The sequence below is a fragment of the Meleagris gallopavo genome, chromosome 4 (genome assembly GCF_000146605.3).
Source record: "Meleagris gallopavo isolate NT-WF06-2002-E0010 breed Aviagen turkey brand Nicholas breeding stock chromosome 4, Turkey_5.1, whole genome shotgun sequence".
NCBI classification, from domain to species: domain Eukaryota; kingdom Metazoa; phylum Chordata; class Aves; order Galliformes; family Phasianidae; genus Meleagris; species Meleagris gallopavo.
This window is the reverse complement of record NC_015014.2, coordinates 29610175-29624272: the sequence shown is the minus strand read 5'-3', so window position 1 is coordinate 29624272 and position 14098 is coordinate 29610175. Positions and strand designations below refer to the sequence as shown.

The 14098-nt window shown below is 37.4% G+C and overlaps 1 protein-coding gene across 2 annotated transcripts in view; it reads right to left on the bottom strand.

Annotated features, from left to right (window-relative positions):
* Positions 1-807: 807 nt before the first annotated feature.
* The window catches only part of SMARCAD1 (SWI/SNF-related, matrix-associated actin-dependent regulator of chromatin, subfamily a, containing DEAD/H box 1), a 32507-nt gene continuing 19216 nt past the window's right edge, over positions 808-14098 (bottom strand). Inside the window, exons 10-22 of one of the 2 annotated variants that reach the window (XM_010709818.3) lie at positions 13003-13102; positions 11338-11397; positions 11053-11128; positions 10332-10467; positions 9234-9371; positions 8850-8945; positions 6168-6285; positions 5481-5602; positions 4176-4364; positions 3239-3357; positions 2278-2460; positions 1509-1618; positions 808-1219 (exon numbers count right to left, since the gene is read on the bottom strand). In XM_010709818.3, the coding sequence (XP_010708120.1) occupies positions 1158-1219; positions 1509-1618; positions 2278-2460; positions 3239-3357; positions 4176-4364; positions 5481-5602; positions 6168-6285; positions 8850-8945; positions 9234-9371; positions 10332-10467; positions 11053-11128; positions 11338-11397; positions 13003-13102 (1509 nt within the window). In that variant the 3' untranslated portion in view covers positions 808-1157. The remainder of the gene's footprint in view (positions 1220-1508; positions 1619-2277; positions 2461-3238; positions 3358-4175; positions 4365-5480; positions 5603-6167; positions 6286-8849; positions 8946-9233; positions 9372-10331; positions 10468-11052; positions 11129-11337; positions 11398-13002; positions 13103-14098) is intronic. The other variant, XM_010709819.3, reaches the window with a different exon arrangement.

Sequence of the window (14098 nt, the reverse complement as noted above, 5' to 3'; positions counted from 1 at the left end):
CTCTTCCGATCCTACAGTTCTGCGATCCTGTGACATAAGTTTTGTGACTAGGGCACTTCACTGTCAGACAGTAGACCTGGTATCTCCAGGACTGACCAAAAAAATTACAAGCTGAGTAGAAAACTCAACTTGGCACTGTAATACAAAGGAAAGCGCAGCAGTAACAGCAGAGTAGCAAGATCCTAGGCTGCAGCAAGCAAAGACTTGCTCAAATGCAACAGTTATGGGCACAGAAATATAAAAAAAAGGTACTTCTTACCTTCGAGAAGGCCTCAAGTACACAGTGATCTTCAGCAAAATATCCTTGCATCCACTCCCAATGCTTAAATGAGGTCTGGGAAGGGGTGGATCCTGGCTCCACCCCTTCCAGTCACTCAGGTACATTGCATGCATCTGAGCTCCCCTGGGTTGGCCCTGTCTTCCACCAGATGTTCAATCACTGCTTCAGGATGTGACTTAGCATTTCTGCTACAGGCAGGAATTCCCATTTTCATTCTGTATTCTAACACAACTTTTATTTGAATATAATGAAATAATAGTAAATAATTATTAACAAATAAGAAAGGTCAGGTCAAATGGAGCATTTTGGATAGTTTGAAAGCTGCTCAGATTTGTAGCATGCAAGTTACCGATTCCACCCTCCTCTCCCAAAATAACCACAACATGAGAACATCCTGGTAATGTATGGAATTTTATTCGAACAAATTGATACAAAACCAGGACAGTACATCAAATGAACCAGAACAAGCAGAAACAGACTTAAGCATTGTCAAATAAGGCACATATAAAAGAAATCTACAAGCATAATCCAGTGAAACAGACATTTATACGTCTGGAGGTAGAAATAATTACAAAAATACTGACAAATCTTAAGCAGTAGCAGATTTATTAAAACAATTACTACATAGGTCCCCATTTTGAAAAATGTCCTGTAAAATAATGTTTCTTCAGCATCTGATGTTGATAGACTTATACTGTTTATGTATTCAAGCATTGAAAGAATGCTACCAGTGTTAAAAATTGTCAAAACCATGAGGAATAAAATGAAGAAACTACAAAAAGTTATAAAACTTCAGAAAACTCATGGTCATCAATAACATAAGGGTCCTCGGGGGTATGGCATTTCATTTCTTCCTTAAATTCCACATATTTACAGTTTAGAGACCTAATGAGGCTTTCAATAGCGTGGCTATATCTGCTGGAATGGCCCCTTCTTCTCCTGAAGAATCAAAACATACATTAGTAGAACAGTAAGTATTTTACATAAACTGACAAAGTCTAGAATCTCAAAACTGTACACAATCCTCTACTTGCAAGCATTTGGTTTGTGTTAGATTCAAGGGACGCTTCCTGTCAAACTGAAAAGTAAACTGGCACACCACATTTTTCTAGTTTGAAGTGGAACAAAATTGTCTCATCTTAATTATGAGCACAGTTTTTTGGAATAATATATTGGAGTGATCTCCTTAACTCATGTAAGGAGAAATCATTACTAGCAAGACACTTACCCAAATCCGCTGCCGTCATATCTTGTTCTAACTTCAATTTCTGCTGGTTCATTTTGAGCATGGATTCTTCAATAGTCCCTTTACTGATCAGCTTTATGACTTTTACTTCTCTGAAAAGCACAAAACAAGATGAATATATCTTGACAGTTTCTTCGGATTAGTGCAGAAGGAAAGGACCTATGCCTTTGTTCGAGTGGCAGTAGTTTACAATACTAAAGCAGATAGTTTTCCCTCTTCGGACCAGTTATGCTCCACACTGACAGACAACTTGTTTTCTCCTCTACTCAGCCAGCACAAGAGCCTGTATGGTCTCAAAAAACTCACGTTCATAGAAACAACTGAACATTCCTCAATCCAATACTACAGGCAAAATACCATTTACTAAACACACTCTATTGCTCACAACTTATTCCTTAGTGAAGACCACAGAGCAGAAGACTGATCCTTTCTTCAAGGCATTGCAGCATTTTAAAGCTTAAAAGTCTTTGGAAGAAAACAAACAGCTTTTTCAGCCATTTCCAATGACTTCAGACCAGTCTTCAAATAAATTTCTGGTGCTAAGAACTGATGTGAATTGTGGAAAAACGAAAAATAAGAGTAGAATGTAATTAAGGTTAGTTCCACCTACAACATGCAATTGTAAGACAATTGCAACTATTTAGCTGCAAAGCAATCCAGAGATGGCTTAGAGAAATCTGATTAAAATGGAATCTTCAAAACAAACTGTTTGCCTCCAAGAGAAACAAGCATCACAATTACAAAGTCTTACCTTGTCTGACCTACTCTATGGCATCGATCTTCCGCTTGCTTATCATTGTATGGATTGCAATCGATGTCATGAAGAATAACAACATTTGCTGAGGTCAGATTGATTCCCAAGCCACCAGCTTTGGTTGACAGGAGGAACACAAATATACCCATATCTGTATTGAACTCATCTATTAGATGTATCCTACAGAACAAAGGAACACGCACACCAGATCTTAGAAAACAACAAAACTCTTTCTTCAGAGTTGAATATAGAAGTTATGATTATGATCTGAGGAAGAGGTCAGTGGTATTGCAAAGCAACTCAAAAGTACAGATGTTAGGCATAAAGGAAAAACTGTGACAATTCTAGGGGGTGACCAGAACATACTTAGAGATTGGTAAGACAGAGCAAAGAATGAAGTGATGTTTGGAATAAGATCTTGGATTATCATCATGGAATACAAAGAATAAGCTGGTGGAGGAGGGTGGGGAGCACTGAGGTAAGGCAAAACAGGTGACAGGAGAGTGAAGAATTTAGGTTCACAACTGTCTTGCACTAATTGCATATGAAAGTTAAGAGTAGTAGAGATTTCAGCTGTAAGTGGGAAGTAACATCATACCAATAACTTGATTATTTAAAGAAGAAAAGAGCATCTAAAAAAAGATTCCATGAAACGGGAAGTGTCTACAGGTGAGCTTTTGTTAAGTCATGCTGACATAAAAGCAAATCAAAACATCGTTTATAGCAAAGGTGAAAGTTCTCCAGTTGGATATGCTAAGCTGATAATCTTATCATATAACTCACCTTTCAGCCTCACCATTGTTAAGGCAATCTGAAATTCAACATTAAACTCCTACCAATTTCCATCAACTACACAATTCTATATATTAGAAAACAAAGATTACTAAGTCAGATCCTCCCTGCAAACGGCAAATCCATATCTTCAACTGCCTTCAGAAAACAAACAGAAGTCACATACCTGTCAGAAATCTGCGTTTTTCCATCCAACCTAATATATCTGTGTTGCCAATGTTTTAGGAACACTTCCAAGATATCCAGTACCATTGTAAACTGGCTAAACAACACAACTCTGTCACCCTGGAAATGACAAAGCAAAACAAAAGTTTTAAAACACTTCAGTTAAAGGTGATGAACTAGACAAATGTATTATTTGCATTTAAAAACTGATTTTACTTAGAATCCCTGATTTCAAAACAGAAAGACTAAGCTGAAATTACTAAGATGCAGACTGACTTTTAGTAAAACACGTCCAGTATTTCTGTTGTGTTAGTCCACCTTTAGTTAGAGCCAGAAGTTTTTTTAGTTATTTTGTACTTGGGTCAATTAAGCAACCTAGAAATCACAAATCAAATGCAAGAATGACAGATCTATAAAAATATTTGTTAAAAACTGTTAAATTTGAGCTGTTTTCCATATCATAGCTCCCTGTTGAAATATTTGGCTACATGCTTATTTGCAGAATAAGCCAGTTTGAGTTCGTAACTCAAAAAATGACATCTTATGTTTATGTTAAAATAGCCATGTATTAAACCAAATTAATAGTCTCATTCACAGGCTAAAAGAAAGTCAGATGATTCAGCCCTTATGAGCTGTGAAAGCGATACTGCACCTTCCTGCTAATTAATGTCATGTTAACTTGGGTTAGAATATTCAATACTTGGAAAAATGAGGGAGCCTATTTTCATTGTGTAATCTTATTGTCTATAGAGCAAAGTGCAAAAGTAGGACTACATGTTAAAAGCAGTGCACTGCATACACATTAAATCACACTATAACGCTCCACACAAAAGCAACTGAGTAGCACATACAGCTGCTTGTAACCAGATGGTGAGGTTTTTTTGATGCCAGCCATTAGACAGACAGCAAAGGATATTTCAATGATCTGTAGTACAAACCTTCTCTTTAAGGTCAGATAGAAGGCGTTCCAATACTCTAAACTTTCCCGAATCCAAAATCTGATCCATATCTAACTTGAAGTCACTGACATGAGAATATTGCTTACAAAGCAAATGCAGTTCAAAATCTGTCATTACTGTCATATCTTCAAAGATAAGGTCAGGATTAGCGTCACAATGCGTGGGTTCCTATTAGCAAAAATGAAGGAAAACAATACAATATACAATCTTGATACACAGACAAGGAAAAAAAAAACAATTACATCCACAATTTCTGTAAGAATAAAAAGTAGCACAACTAGACATTGACGAATGCCAGAGCATGGCTCATGCAAGCAACAGAAGATGAAATCTGCAACCCCAGGTTTATAATAGAAGATTGTCACTTTACAATTTAACTCTTGCGAGAGTTTGTGCTAACAAAAACTAAGTATATTCTCAACCTCCACAGCCATTACCTAGTTCTCATCAAGCCCTATGATCTTTTGCCCCTGTATCAGACCTCTTCCCCTGAAGACACATTCCCTAAAAGGGAGATCCAATCCTTGGTTAGATGGTAGAAGACATGGGAAGCCCAGCCCAAGATGAAGGGTGGGTAGAGGGATGTCATGCCTGGAAGAAAGAGGAAAAGAAAAGCCACATCTGGAGAGTACGATGGCATGAGAAGGAATAAAAAAGGGACAAAAATCCTTCATAAAAATGAATAACTTCTTCCCTTCCCCCCAACCCTGACTGGCTTTATTTTTAGCAAAACTACAGATATTCACAGCCAGCTGCAACTTTCTCAGAGTACACCCTCCTGCGTGACCCAAGATCTCTTGTTTGCACTTTAGAACGATGCAACAATTTTTCCCCAACTCCACAGGCACTAAACCCAGACATGTGACCAAAAAACCCTCAATACTTCAGTACATCAGTACCCTATTTTTATGTCTATATCGCCTAGATTCCTTGCTGCTCAGCAAACACTAATAAACTCAGATGCCCTCCTCCTGAAATATTTTCTTAAGTTTTATGGTTTTAAGTTTTGGTGTAGAGGGAAGAGGTGTTAAAGGGTGAGGGTCATAGAAAAGATGATGACTGCAATCTCAGAACTATTCTCTCCATTTAACGTTGGTTCTAGAAGTCAGAGTGTTAAAACACACAGAACTTGGCTGGATAGATGCAGAAAAACAAAAAGCAGCAACAATGAATTAAGACTTACAAAAACACACTTTTGATCCAAGAACTGACAATAAAAGTAAATTTAAGTTACATTAAAAATCCTGAGGAATCAGAGACTGCTGCTGAATCTCACCACCTTACCTTAAGCATAAGTTTGGACATTGTCTTGAGTTTGTCAGCTGTGTAATACTGACGATGTAAGAGAGGATGATTAGCCATTTTTCTAAGTTGCATCATCGCATTTCCCATATCAGAGTTTTTCTCTGTCAACAAAAAAATAAGGTATAATCAGAAGCAGCACAGATCTAGATGCATCTTCAACTCTCAGGAGAACATTAGTTTTAAGGAAAAGTCCTTATATTCAATAGTCTATTTAAAAATAAATCACAGAAGGAATATAGTTACTTTATGAGTGTATGGGGCTACTGAATCACAACCTGAACCTCTGATTGATCACCTGAGGCGAACAATGAGTCAGCCAAGGCAACACAGGTGAAGGCAAATCACCTGTGCTGCAGGCTCCACCTCTCCTAGACCCATTTAAGAGCTGACTGCCAGTGGGGAAGGATCTCTTCTGGAGATCCACTCCGCTGGAGTTTCCTACGTGAGCCCAGGATAGGGTGAGTGTCCTTTTCTGCTCTAGTATAATAATTACATAAGCCAAACTCTCAAATATACTATATCATTTGTATATTCATTAATTGTTCAATGAATATTAGACATCTTTGCAAAACAAAAACTTTGTAGTTCCACTCAACAGAAATCTAAGTTTAGGAAAACAACAACAACAACAAAAAAAAAGCAAAAGGAAATGAAACCATCATATACCGTTACCCTTCATAGTTTTCTTCAGCTTGTTTAAGAGATCACAATATAGTTGCTCTTGCTTCTCAGACATAGCACATAATTCAATGTGATCTTTTTTGGGAGGTAGCTGTTTAAGAACCTAAGAAAATAAAAATGTACTAGGTGAAAATAGTACTGTAAAAAAAATAGTAGTTATATATTATTTTACAGGCTTACTCTTACCTTATTCTACTCATTCTCTTCATGCCAACTTTTTCCATTGGCTGCAACTTTGCTAACTGAAACCAAGTCAGTAGTTTGACTTACAAATTCAGAACTTGTCCTGAATTACGCATTACGCATGTCCCAAAATAACATGATCTGAACACTTGAAAAGAAAAAAACAACCAACCAAAAACCAGCACCTGCACAAAATAAAACACACTACTGGGAACCCACTTCCCTGCTAATCAAAGCAAACTATTTTTGAACCTACTGACTACTAAGTACACATAAATCACAGTAAGACAAAAATATTACTATTTGTGAATAGTAATAGTATTACTATTATCTATTACTAGAGGAGGACTAAGGAGAATCTCCATCCTTTACTGGATGCAGGAGAGAACATGTCTACTGAGAAAGAAAAGACTGCTATCTCAATATCTTCCTTACATCTCTCTTTAAAAGTCAGAGTAGTTATCCATGGGGTACTCTAGCCTGACCTGGAAGTCTGGGATGGAGAGATGAACAACCCCCCCAAGATTCTGGTGGAAACAGACCTAGTGCTTCATCTGGACTGCCACACATCCATGGGGCCAGATGAGACACACCAAAGGGTGCTGAGGGAGCTGACAGAGAAAGCAGCTTGGCAATCATTATCTACCAGCATTCCTGGTCAACCAGAGAAGTCCCAGAGGACTGGAGTCATGCCAGCATAACACCCATCGACAGGAAGGGTCATAAGGGGGATTTAAGGAACTACAGGCCTATCAGCCTGACCTTGGTGCCAGGCAAGGTTATGGAGCAATCATCATGAGGGAGAACACATAACAGGTGTAGGACAAGTGGGGAATCAGGCCCAGCCAGCACTGGTTCATAAAAGACATGTCCTGCTTGACCAACCTCACCTCCTTATATGATTGAGTGAGTTGTCAGGTAGTTGAAGGGAAAGGCTGTTGAAGTGATCTACCTCAATTTCAACAAAGCCTTTGACACTGTCTCCCACAGTATTTTCCCAGAGAAGCTGGTAGGGTATGGTTTGGACAGGCACACACTTTGCTGGGTAAAGAACTGGACGGAGGGCCAGGCCCAGAGAGCGGTGGTGAATGAAGTTAAATCCAGCTGGTGACTGGTCATGAGTGGTGTTACCCAGGGGTCCGTTCTGGGGCCTAACCTGTTCAGTATCTTTATTGATAACCAGAACGAGTGCATTGAGCACACCCTCAGTAAGTATGCAAATGACATCAACGTGAGAGGAAGTGCCAATACACCTGGGGGCATAAAGGCCTTCAGAGGGCTCTGGCCAGGCTGGATTGAAGCCTACAGGATGAAGTTAAACAGGACCGAGTGTCACATCCTGCACTTCGGCCACAACTACCCCAGGCAACACTAAAGGCCAGGAGCAGAGTGGCTGGAAGACTGTGGAGAGGAAACAGATCTGAGGGTATCGGTCAACGCTCAGCTGAAAGAGACAACAGTGTGTCCAACTGGCCAAGAAGACCAACGGCATCCTGGCTTGCACCAGAAATACTGTCTTCACAGCAGGAGCAGAGAAGAAATCAGTCCTATGTACTCAGCACCGGTGAGGGTGCATCTTGAGTACTGCATTCAGTTTTGGGCCCCTCACTATGAGACAGACATTGAGGTCCTGCAATGTGTTCAGAGAAAGGCAATGAAGTTGGTGAGGGGCTTGGAGCACAAGCCTTATAAGGAGCAGCTAAGGGAATTTAATCTGAAGGAAGTTCAGGGGAACATCATCACTCCCCACAGCTACCTGAAAGGAGGTTGTGGCAAGAAGGGAGTCAGCCTCTTCTCCCATGTAACTAGTGACAGGATTAGAGGGAATATGACCTCAAGTTGAGACAGGAGACATTCAGGTTGGACATGAGGAAAAATACTACTCCAAAAGAGTGGTTAGGCACTGGAAAAACCTGCCTAGAGAGGCAGTGGAGTCACTGACCCTGGAGGTGTTCAAGAAATGTTTAGATGCTGTACTTAGGAACATGGTTTAGTGGAAAATACTGGTGGTTGGATGATCTTGGAGGTCTTTTCCAACCTTGATGATTCTATGATTCTATGATCTCACATGATCAGCAGTACCTGGTCATCAGGACAACAGGTCCCAGACCTCTCTCTCCACTGCAAGGGGCAAGTCCAGTCCCTATAGAGTAGCCTTAGACATGTGCTAATGGATGCAAACAAGTGGAATTTTCAGAATAGACAATGAAATCTCTTGATGTCTCCTTAGTGCACCAGATAATCTTTCAATGATCATTACTAACTAAAATTCCTAGCTTCATTAAATACTGAGCATTGAAATCCAAAACTACCACAGCATCTCATATTCTTGCAAACTTCAAGATGAAGAGAAACAAGATTCTTGTTCCTCCTAGAGAAACGTAAAATTAGCACTGATGAAACTTGACATTAAATTCCACAAGCCTCAAAGATTATGAGATTTTCTGATACCAAGGAACCATTATTTTAAAAATAAATAATTACCTCATCTTTTACTCTTCTCAAGATGAATGGTTTTATTATCTGCTTTGCATGTGCAATCCTTTCCTTTTCATATGTGCTTTGTTCTTCAGCAGTCTTCTATGGAAATATTGCAAGAATTCAATTACAGGGTGAAGTTTCCAGCAATAACACCACATCCTAAAATTTCTAAGCTGATGGAGAACTCAACCAGAAGAGGCAGACATAACAGGACAGTTAGCACTCTGAGACATCCTATTATGGTATATGTTTACTTAAAATAGTTTATTTTACTGTTTCATTTTCTAGATTTTCACTACCTGTTTCTACAAGGTACCAATAAGCAAGTGGTAGCAACAGTGATATAGTAAAAAAGTTAGTTTCAATGAAAGAATATACAACACTCACTGTTTTTGAAGAGAACATCCTTCGGATTTCACTTGTGCTGCTACTGAACATATGTGGCATAACAAAATTCAAGAGAGACATCAACTCCAACAGGTTATTCTGAACTGGAGTTCCTGTTAGCAGTAAGCGATGCTTTGCCTATTTGTCCAAATTAAAAAAAAACAAAAAAACAAACACTAGTGAGAAATACTAGTTGAATGTGTTAAAAACTAATACTGGAAAGTGAAATACTACTCACTGAGAACTGACGTGAACTTGATTTAAACTACAACTATTTAAATTTTAAATATAGTTAAGTCTTATGAAATAACTGATTGGGGGAAGTAAAAGAAAATGCTTTTGGATCTGTGCAAAGCTGATCTTAGATCAGTGTAAGACTACTCAAAAAGCTTAGCCCAGATCTAAGACAATCCTCCCTGTCTGTATTGTGTTTTGGGTGGGTTGTTTTTTTTTTCCCCCCTAATTAAAATTAATGCAGTAACTGTTGCCTACCTATTTTCTTTTTTCTAAGGTAAAAGAGTACTTTACACACAAGTTTTCAACTGCAAGTACAAGCCACAATTTAACGGCTTAAACATCAACTTCCTAAAAATGGTTTTAGTGAAAATATTGAAAAATAAGTTGTAATAAGTTAAGTGATCATAAGTATATTACTTCTTATTTCAAATTTATCTTTTAAAATGACATTGAATAGGCTACAAACTTCAAGAAAAAGCTATTTCAAAGTTGGTTAGCTTTTTTTAGTACAGACCTATCAGAATACATCCTTAAATACTAGAATATTCCAGCACAAATTGTTTTAGTTTTCAGAACAGCAATTTTACCATCTTTACTGCGAGTAAAGACTGGAAAGCTGCTTAACACTGAAACTGAACCACTATCCTAATTGTACCAATGCTGTAAGAATCCAACTACATCTCATAGGAAACTCATCCCCTTGAAAGAGATCACAACACAGGATAAACTCCTAAAACTACACCACAACTTATGTCCACCTGCATAGCGTAGTTTCTGAAATATGATGTGCATATAAACTCCTTCCCTCCATAAGGATAACATAGAAAAAAATCCCATCCTCCCACCAACTAAGTCTCTTACATTAATTCTCATAAGCTGCTGGTAGCGTACAGAGCTCATGTTCTTGAGCATATGACCTTCATCAAAAATTGCATAGTTAAGTTTCACCTTGCGAAATAGACTTCGATCATCTGAGCTGCTAATTGCACAGTTATATCTGTCAGAGGAATAAATTACAAAAGAAACATTAAATGCAAACTTAACATGAAGGTAGTGCTCCCACAACTAAATTACATTCTGTATAATTCTAAGAGCAACAGAAAAGAACAGCAGGGGCCTTAAGTAAAACTGTCTAGAAATAATCAAACATAACATAGTTTAGTATTGTCAAATAATTACAGTTTACTTGATAAGCCAGTGCTCTTCATACCACTTTCCAAAAATCCACACAAACCTATTAGAAAGTATGCACATTATCTGCTACAGCATTAATAAAAGCCTTTTTATCATTACTTGGAGAAGATGAAATTCCTTTTCCATCTCATCACATTCTAAATATTGCTTGTTAGTTATTCATTCTATGAATTGCGTTGGCAAGCACACTTCACACCTCCCTCACTCAGTGATATTGCAAAGAGCAATCTCCATAGGCTTTAACTCTTGCCAAATAAGACAGACAAAGAATGAAGAAAGCTTCACACCCTTCAGTGAAATACAACTGGCAGAGATCAAATTTTGTTATATCACTAGAGGTCAGTAGACAGTAACTAGATTTCCTTTGCTTTTTTATTACTGTACTTACGTAGTTACAATGACATTGAACTCTACAGCTCTGTTACTAATGTCAGCCCGGAGATGTTTCCTATCTTCCTGAGATCCTATGGAACGAAAAACATGAGTACAACTACATATGCATATAAAATCTAAATACATACTAAAATCAAGATTACATACACAAAATTAATGCTGTTTTCCTGTATAAGAACAATTATCTAAAAACAATGCTTCTATGAGCAATTAATGTTTTCTGAGGCTGACCAGGCAACCAACTGTATGAGTGGATTAATTTCTAAATGACATCGCTCACCATAGTAAAAAAGGACATTCAGTTCAGGACACCACAGATTAACTTCTCTTATCCAGTTATCTGTAAAATATCAGTAAAAAAATCCAAGTTACTTCTTCTTATGCCTTACATAATTCTAAAACCATCTCAGCATTAAAACTAAAGCCTGACTTTAAAGCAAATACCTTAAAATTCTCCCAAATGTTAAGAATTATCTTTCCAAATGCTGAAAAATCGTTAACGTTTAGGGAAGCTAAGCAACCATCAGATTCCAAAGCCTCTTCCTTCAAAAGGATTCAGAAGCTTTCTTCAGCAATTCAAAAACAGCAGTTTGACATAAGCAAACCTTTTCTATATGACTCCTGCTAATAGCTCATGCTTTAAACTCCGATTGAAATCAGAGTTTTTACTAGGTCTAAAACAACATAAGTGTTTACCGCATTGCTTAACTGCTCACAGATTCCTTCCCCAGAAGAATTAATTCCTCAAAAAGCAATCACTTCATTTAACACCTATTTCCATTTAGAAACATTTCATCAGAAGACAATGCCTCTAGGAATTGGCAAAGTATCATAACTCGATCCATTTCCAGGTGTGCAGACATCAAAACAGCCACCAGAAATGTCACCAGGCTGAAGACAAACATCCTTGTACATGGTGCATGAGTGTTATTCTCAAACCATCACATACAACTGCAAAAGGGGGTTTCTGGTAATTGCCATCTGTCCTATACCTGGGTTGGACCCAGCCTGGGGACGATGGGATTCTCCAACAGAAAAGTCTGAGAAGTTGTTGGCAGATTGTACTTTTCAGGCTTTAGAGCACTGAATAATAAAAGCTTGGCCAAAGTTGCTGCTACAATTTATGAGTCTCTACATACCACTTCATAAAAGCACCCTCATTCACACCTCAGGTTTTGAATTATATGCATTTTTTATGAGTTACTTTAAAAAAACTAACGGATTCTAGTGAGTTTTAAAAGCATATTGATAATGGCATTTTCAAACAGATCTGACTGAAACATGTGTTAGAAGAAGTGTAAGATATGTATTGGCTTCAAAAATTAAGAGCAGTATTTTATTCCTAATAAAAATTGCTACTTTCTATTTTTCATAGTATTTCAGTAAATCCAATTTAACTTCAGAGAACTAGTTTATCCTAAAATTCAGCCTTGCCGAAGGATTTCACTCCACTATATTCTTTACACTTTTAATTGATCTATTTCATTGAACAATGAAAATACAAAATTAAAACACACTATTTGCCTCATCATTTTAGAATTTTGATCTGCTTTAAAAATACTGCATGAATCAAAGAGGAAAAAGGCACTGAATGTTTTGAATGCAAAAAAAAAAAATCTAAGCACAGCCTGAAGATACGGAATTTCAGCCAATATTCAGTAAATAAAAGACTTAGCTAAACAAGTTCAAACTGTAACAAGCAGCTTTATTTTTTGTGAATCACACACAATATATTAAAGAAATCCATGTAAGGTCTAATTAATTTATAACAAGCATACTTGCACTACAGTTTGCATTCCATTTCAAATTCCCTAAGGAGCTGAAAAGCATAGTGAGAAAACACAGCTTTCTTTCTTTAAATCGTTTCCAAATTTTAATAGCTCATCCACAATTTCTGTCCTTTTCCTTTTTTTAAAGTCAAGTAACTTTGAGACTTGCAACTTACCCAGTGTTGAAGCTGGCACAACTATCAAATGTGGACCACTATCACCCTCTTGGTAGATATGGGCCAGAAATGCAATAGCTTGAATTGTTTTTCCTAAGCCCTACAAGAATACAAATCCATTTAAACAAAATTTAGTCTCCAGAATGTAACAGCTTCATACTACTGAGATGATTACACCATAATCAGTGGTAACTGACGACTACAGATCTGCACAGAACAATCATTCTGTCAAACAGCATTATTTTCAGAAGACAGTTCTTTCAGTAATAGTTAATTGCCTTTTCAGCTCGATATTTGAGCATCAGTGATTCACCTACTTCATTTACAAAGTTATTCATTTTAGTTCAGCTCATCAAAGCTTCAAGAAACTGAGTTCAGACAACAGCTCATTTGGAAACTAATCATTTCTTTCAATAAGAACCAATCATGCAACTGACTCTAGCTACTTCTGAAGTGGGATTTAATATGGAAATCACATTTGTTTGCAATAAACTTACATTTCTGCCAACGTTCACTCACCTGTCTTTTATACCATGGATTTAAAGTTTTAATCTTAGCTACCAGAAAATTTTCTTGAAGTCATGCTTACTGGCAGGAAAAGTATGGAAGAAACTCTCTCTAAGTATTAGTGAAGCAAACGGATCTGTTCATTCACATTAAGTCACAAGATGAAAAGCAACTAGCACTCAAAGCCTCAAATCCGTAAAATTTCCTGGTTTTAATCCTGTTAGAAAACTTATGAGGGGCAGGATTGACAATAGATGGTTAAAATTCTGGAGAAGGAGGAATTGCTTGCATTGCTTTTTTTGTATTGTTACCTATCAGTTTGGAAACTGACGGAGAAAGGTAGAACAAATGGGCTCACTAAAGCTCAGTGTGGGACAAAAAGAGTTAATTTTCTGTTTAATTGCACAAAGCAATTATACAGAAAAGCTATAAGAATGAATGGTTCAAGAATTATCTGTTGTGTTACAAATTGGTTTAATTACATCAGAGGACCATATGACTTGTAATTATCAGTATCTATGAATCTCAATTTATCTTGAACTTTCAAATTGAGAAAAAGAGCTTAGCAGACACTGATATTGAAAAAGAT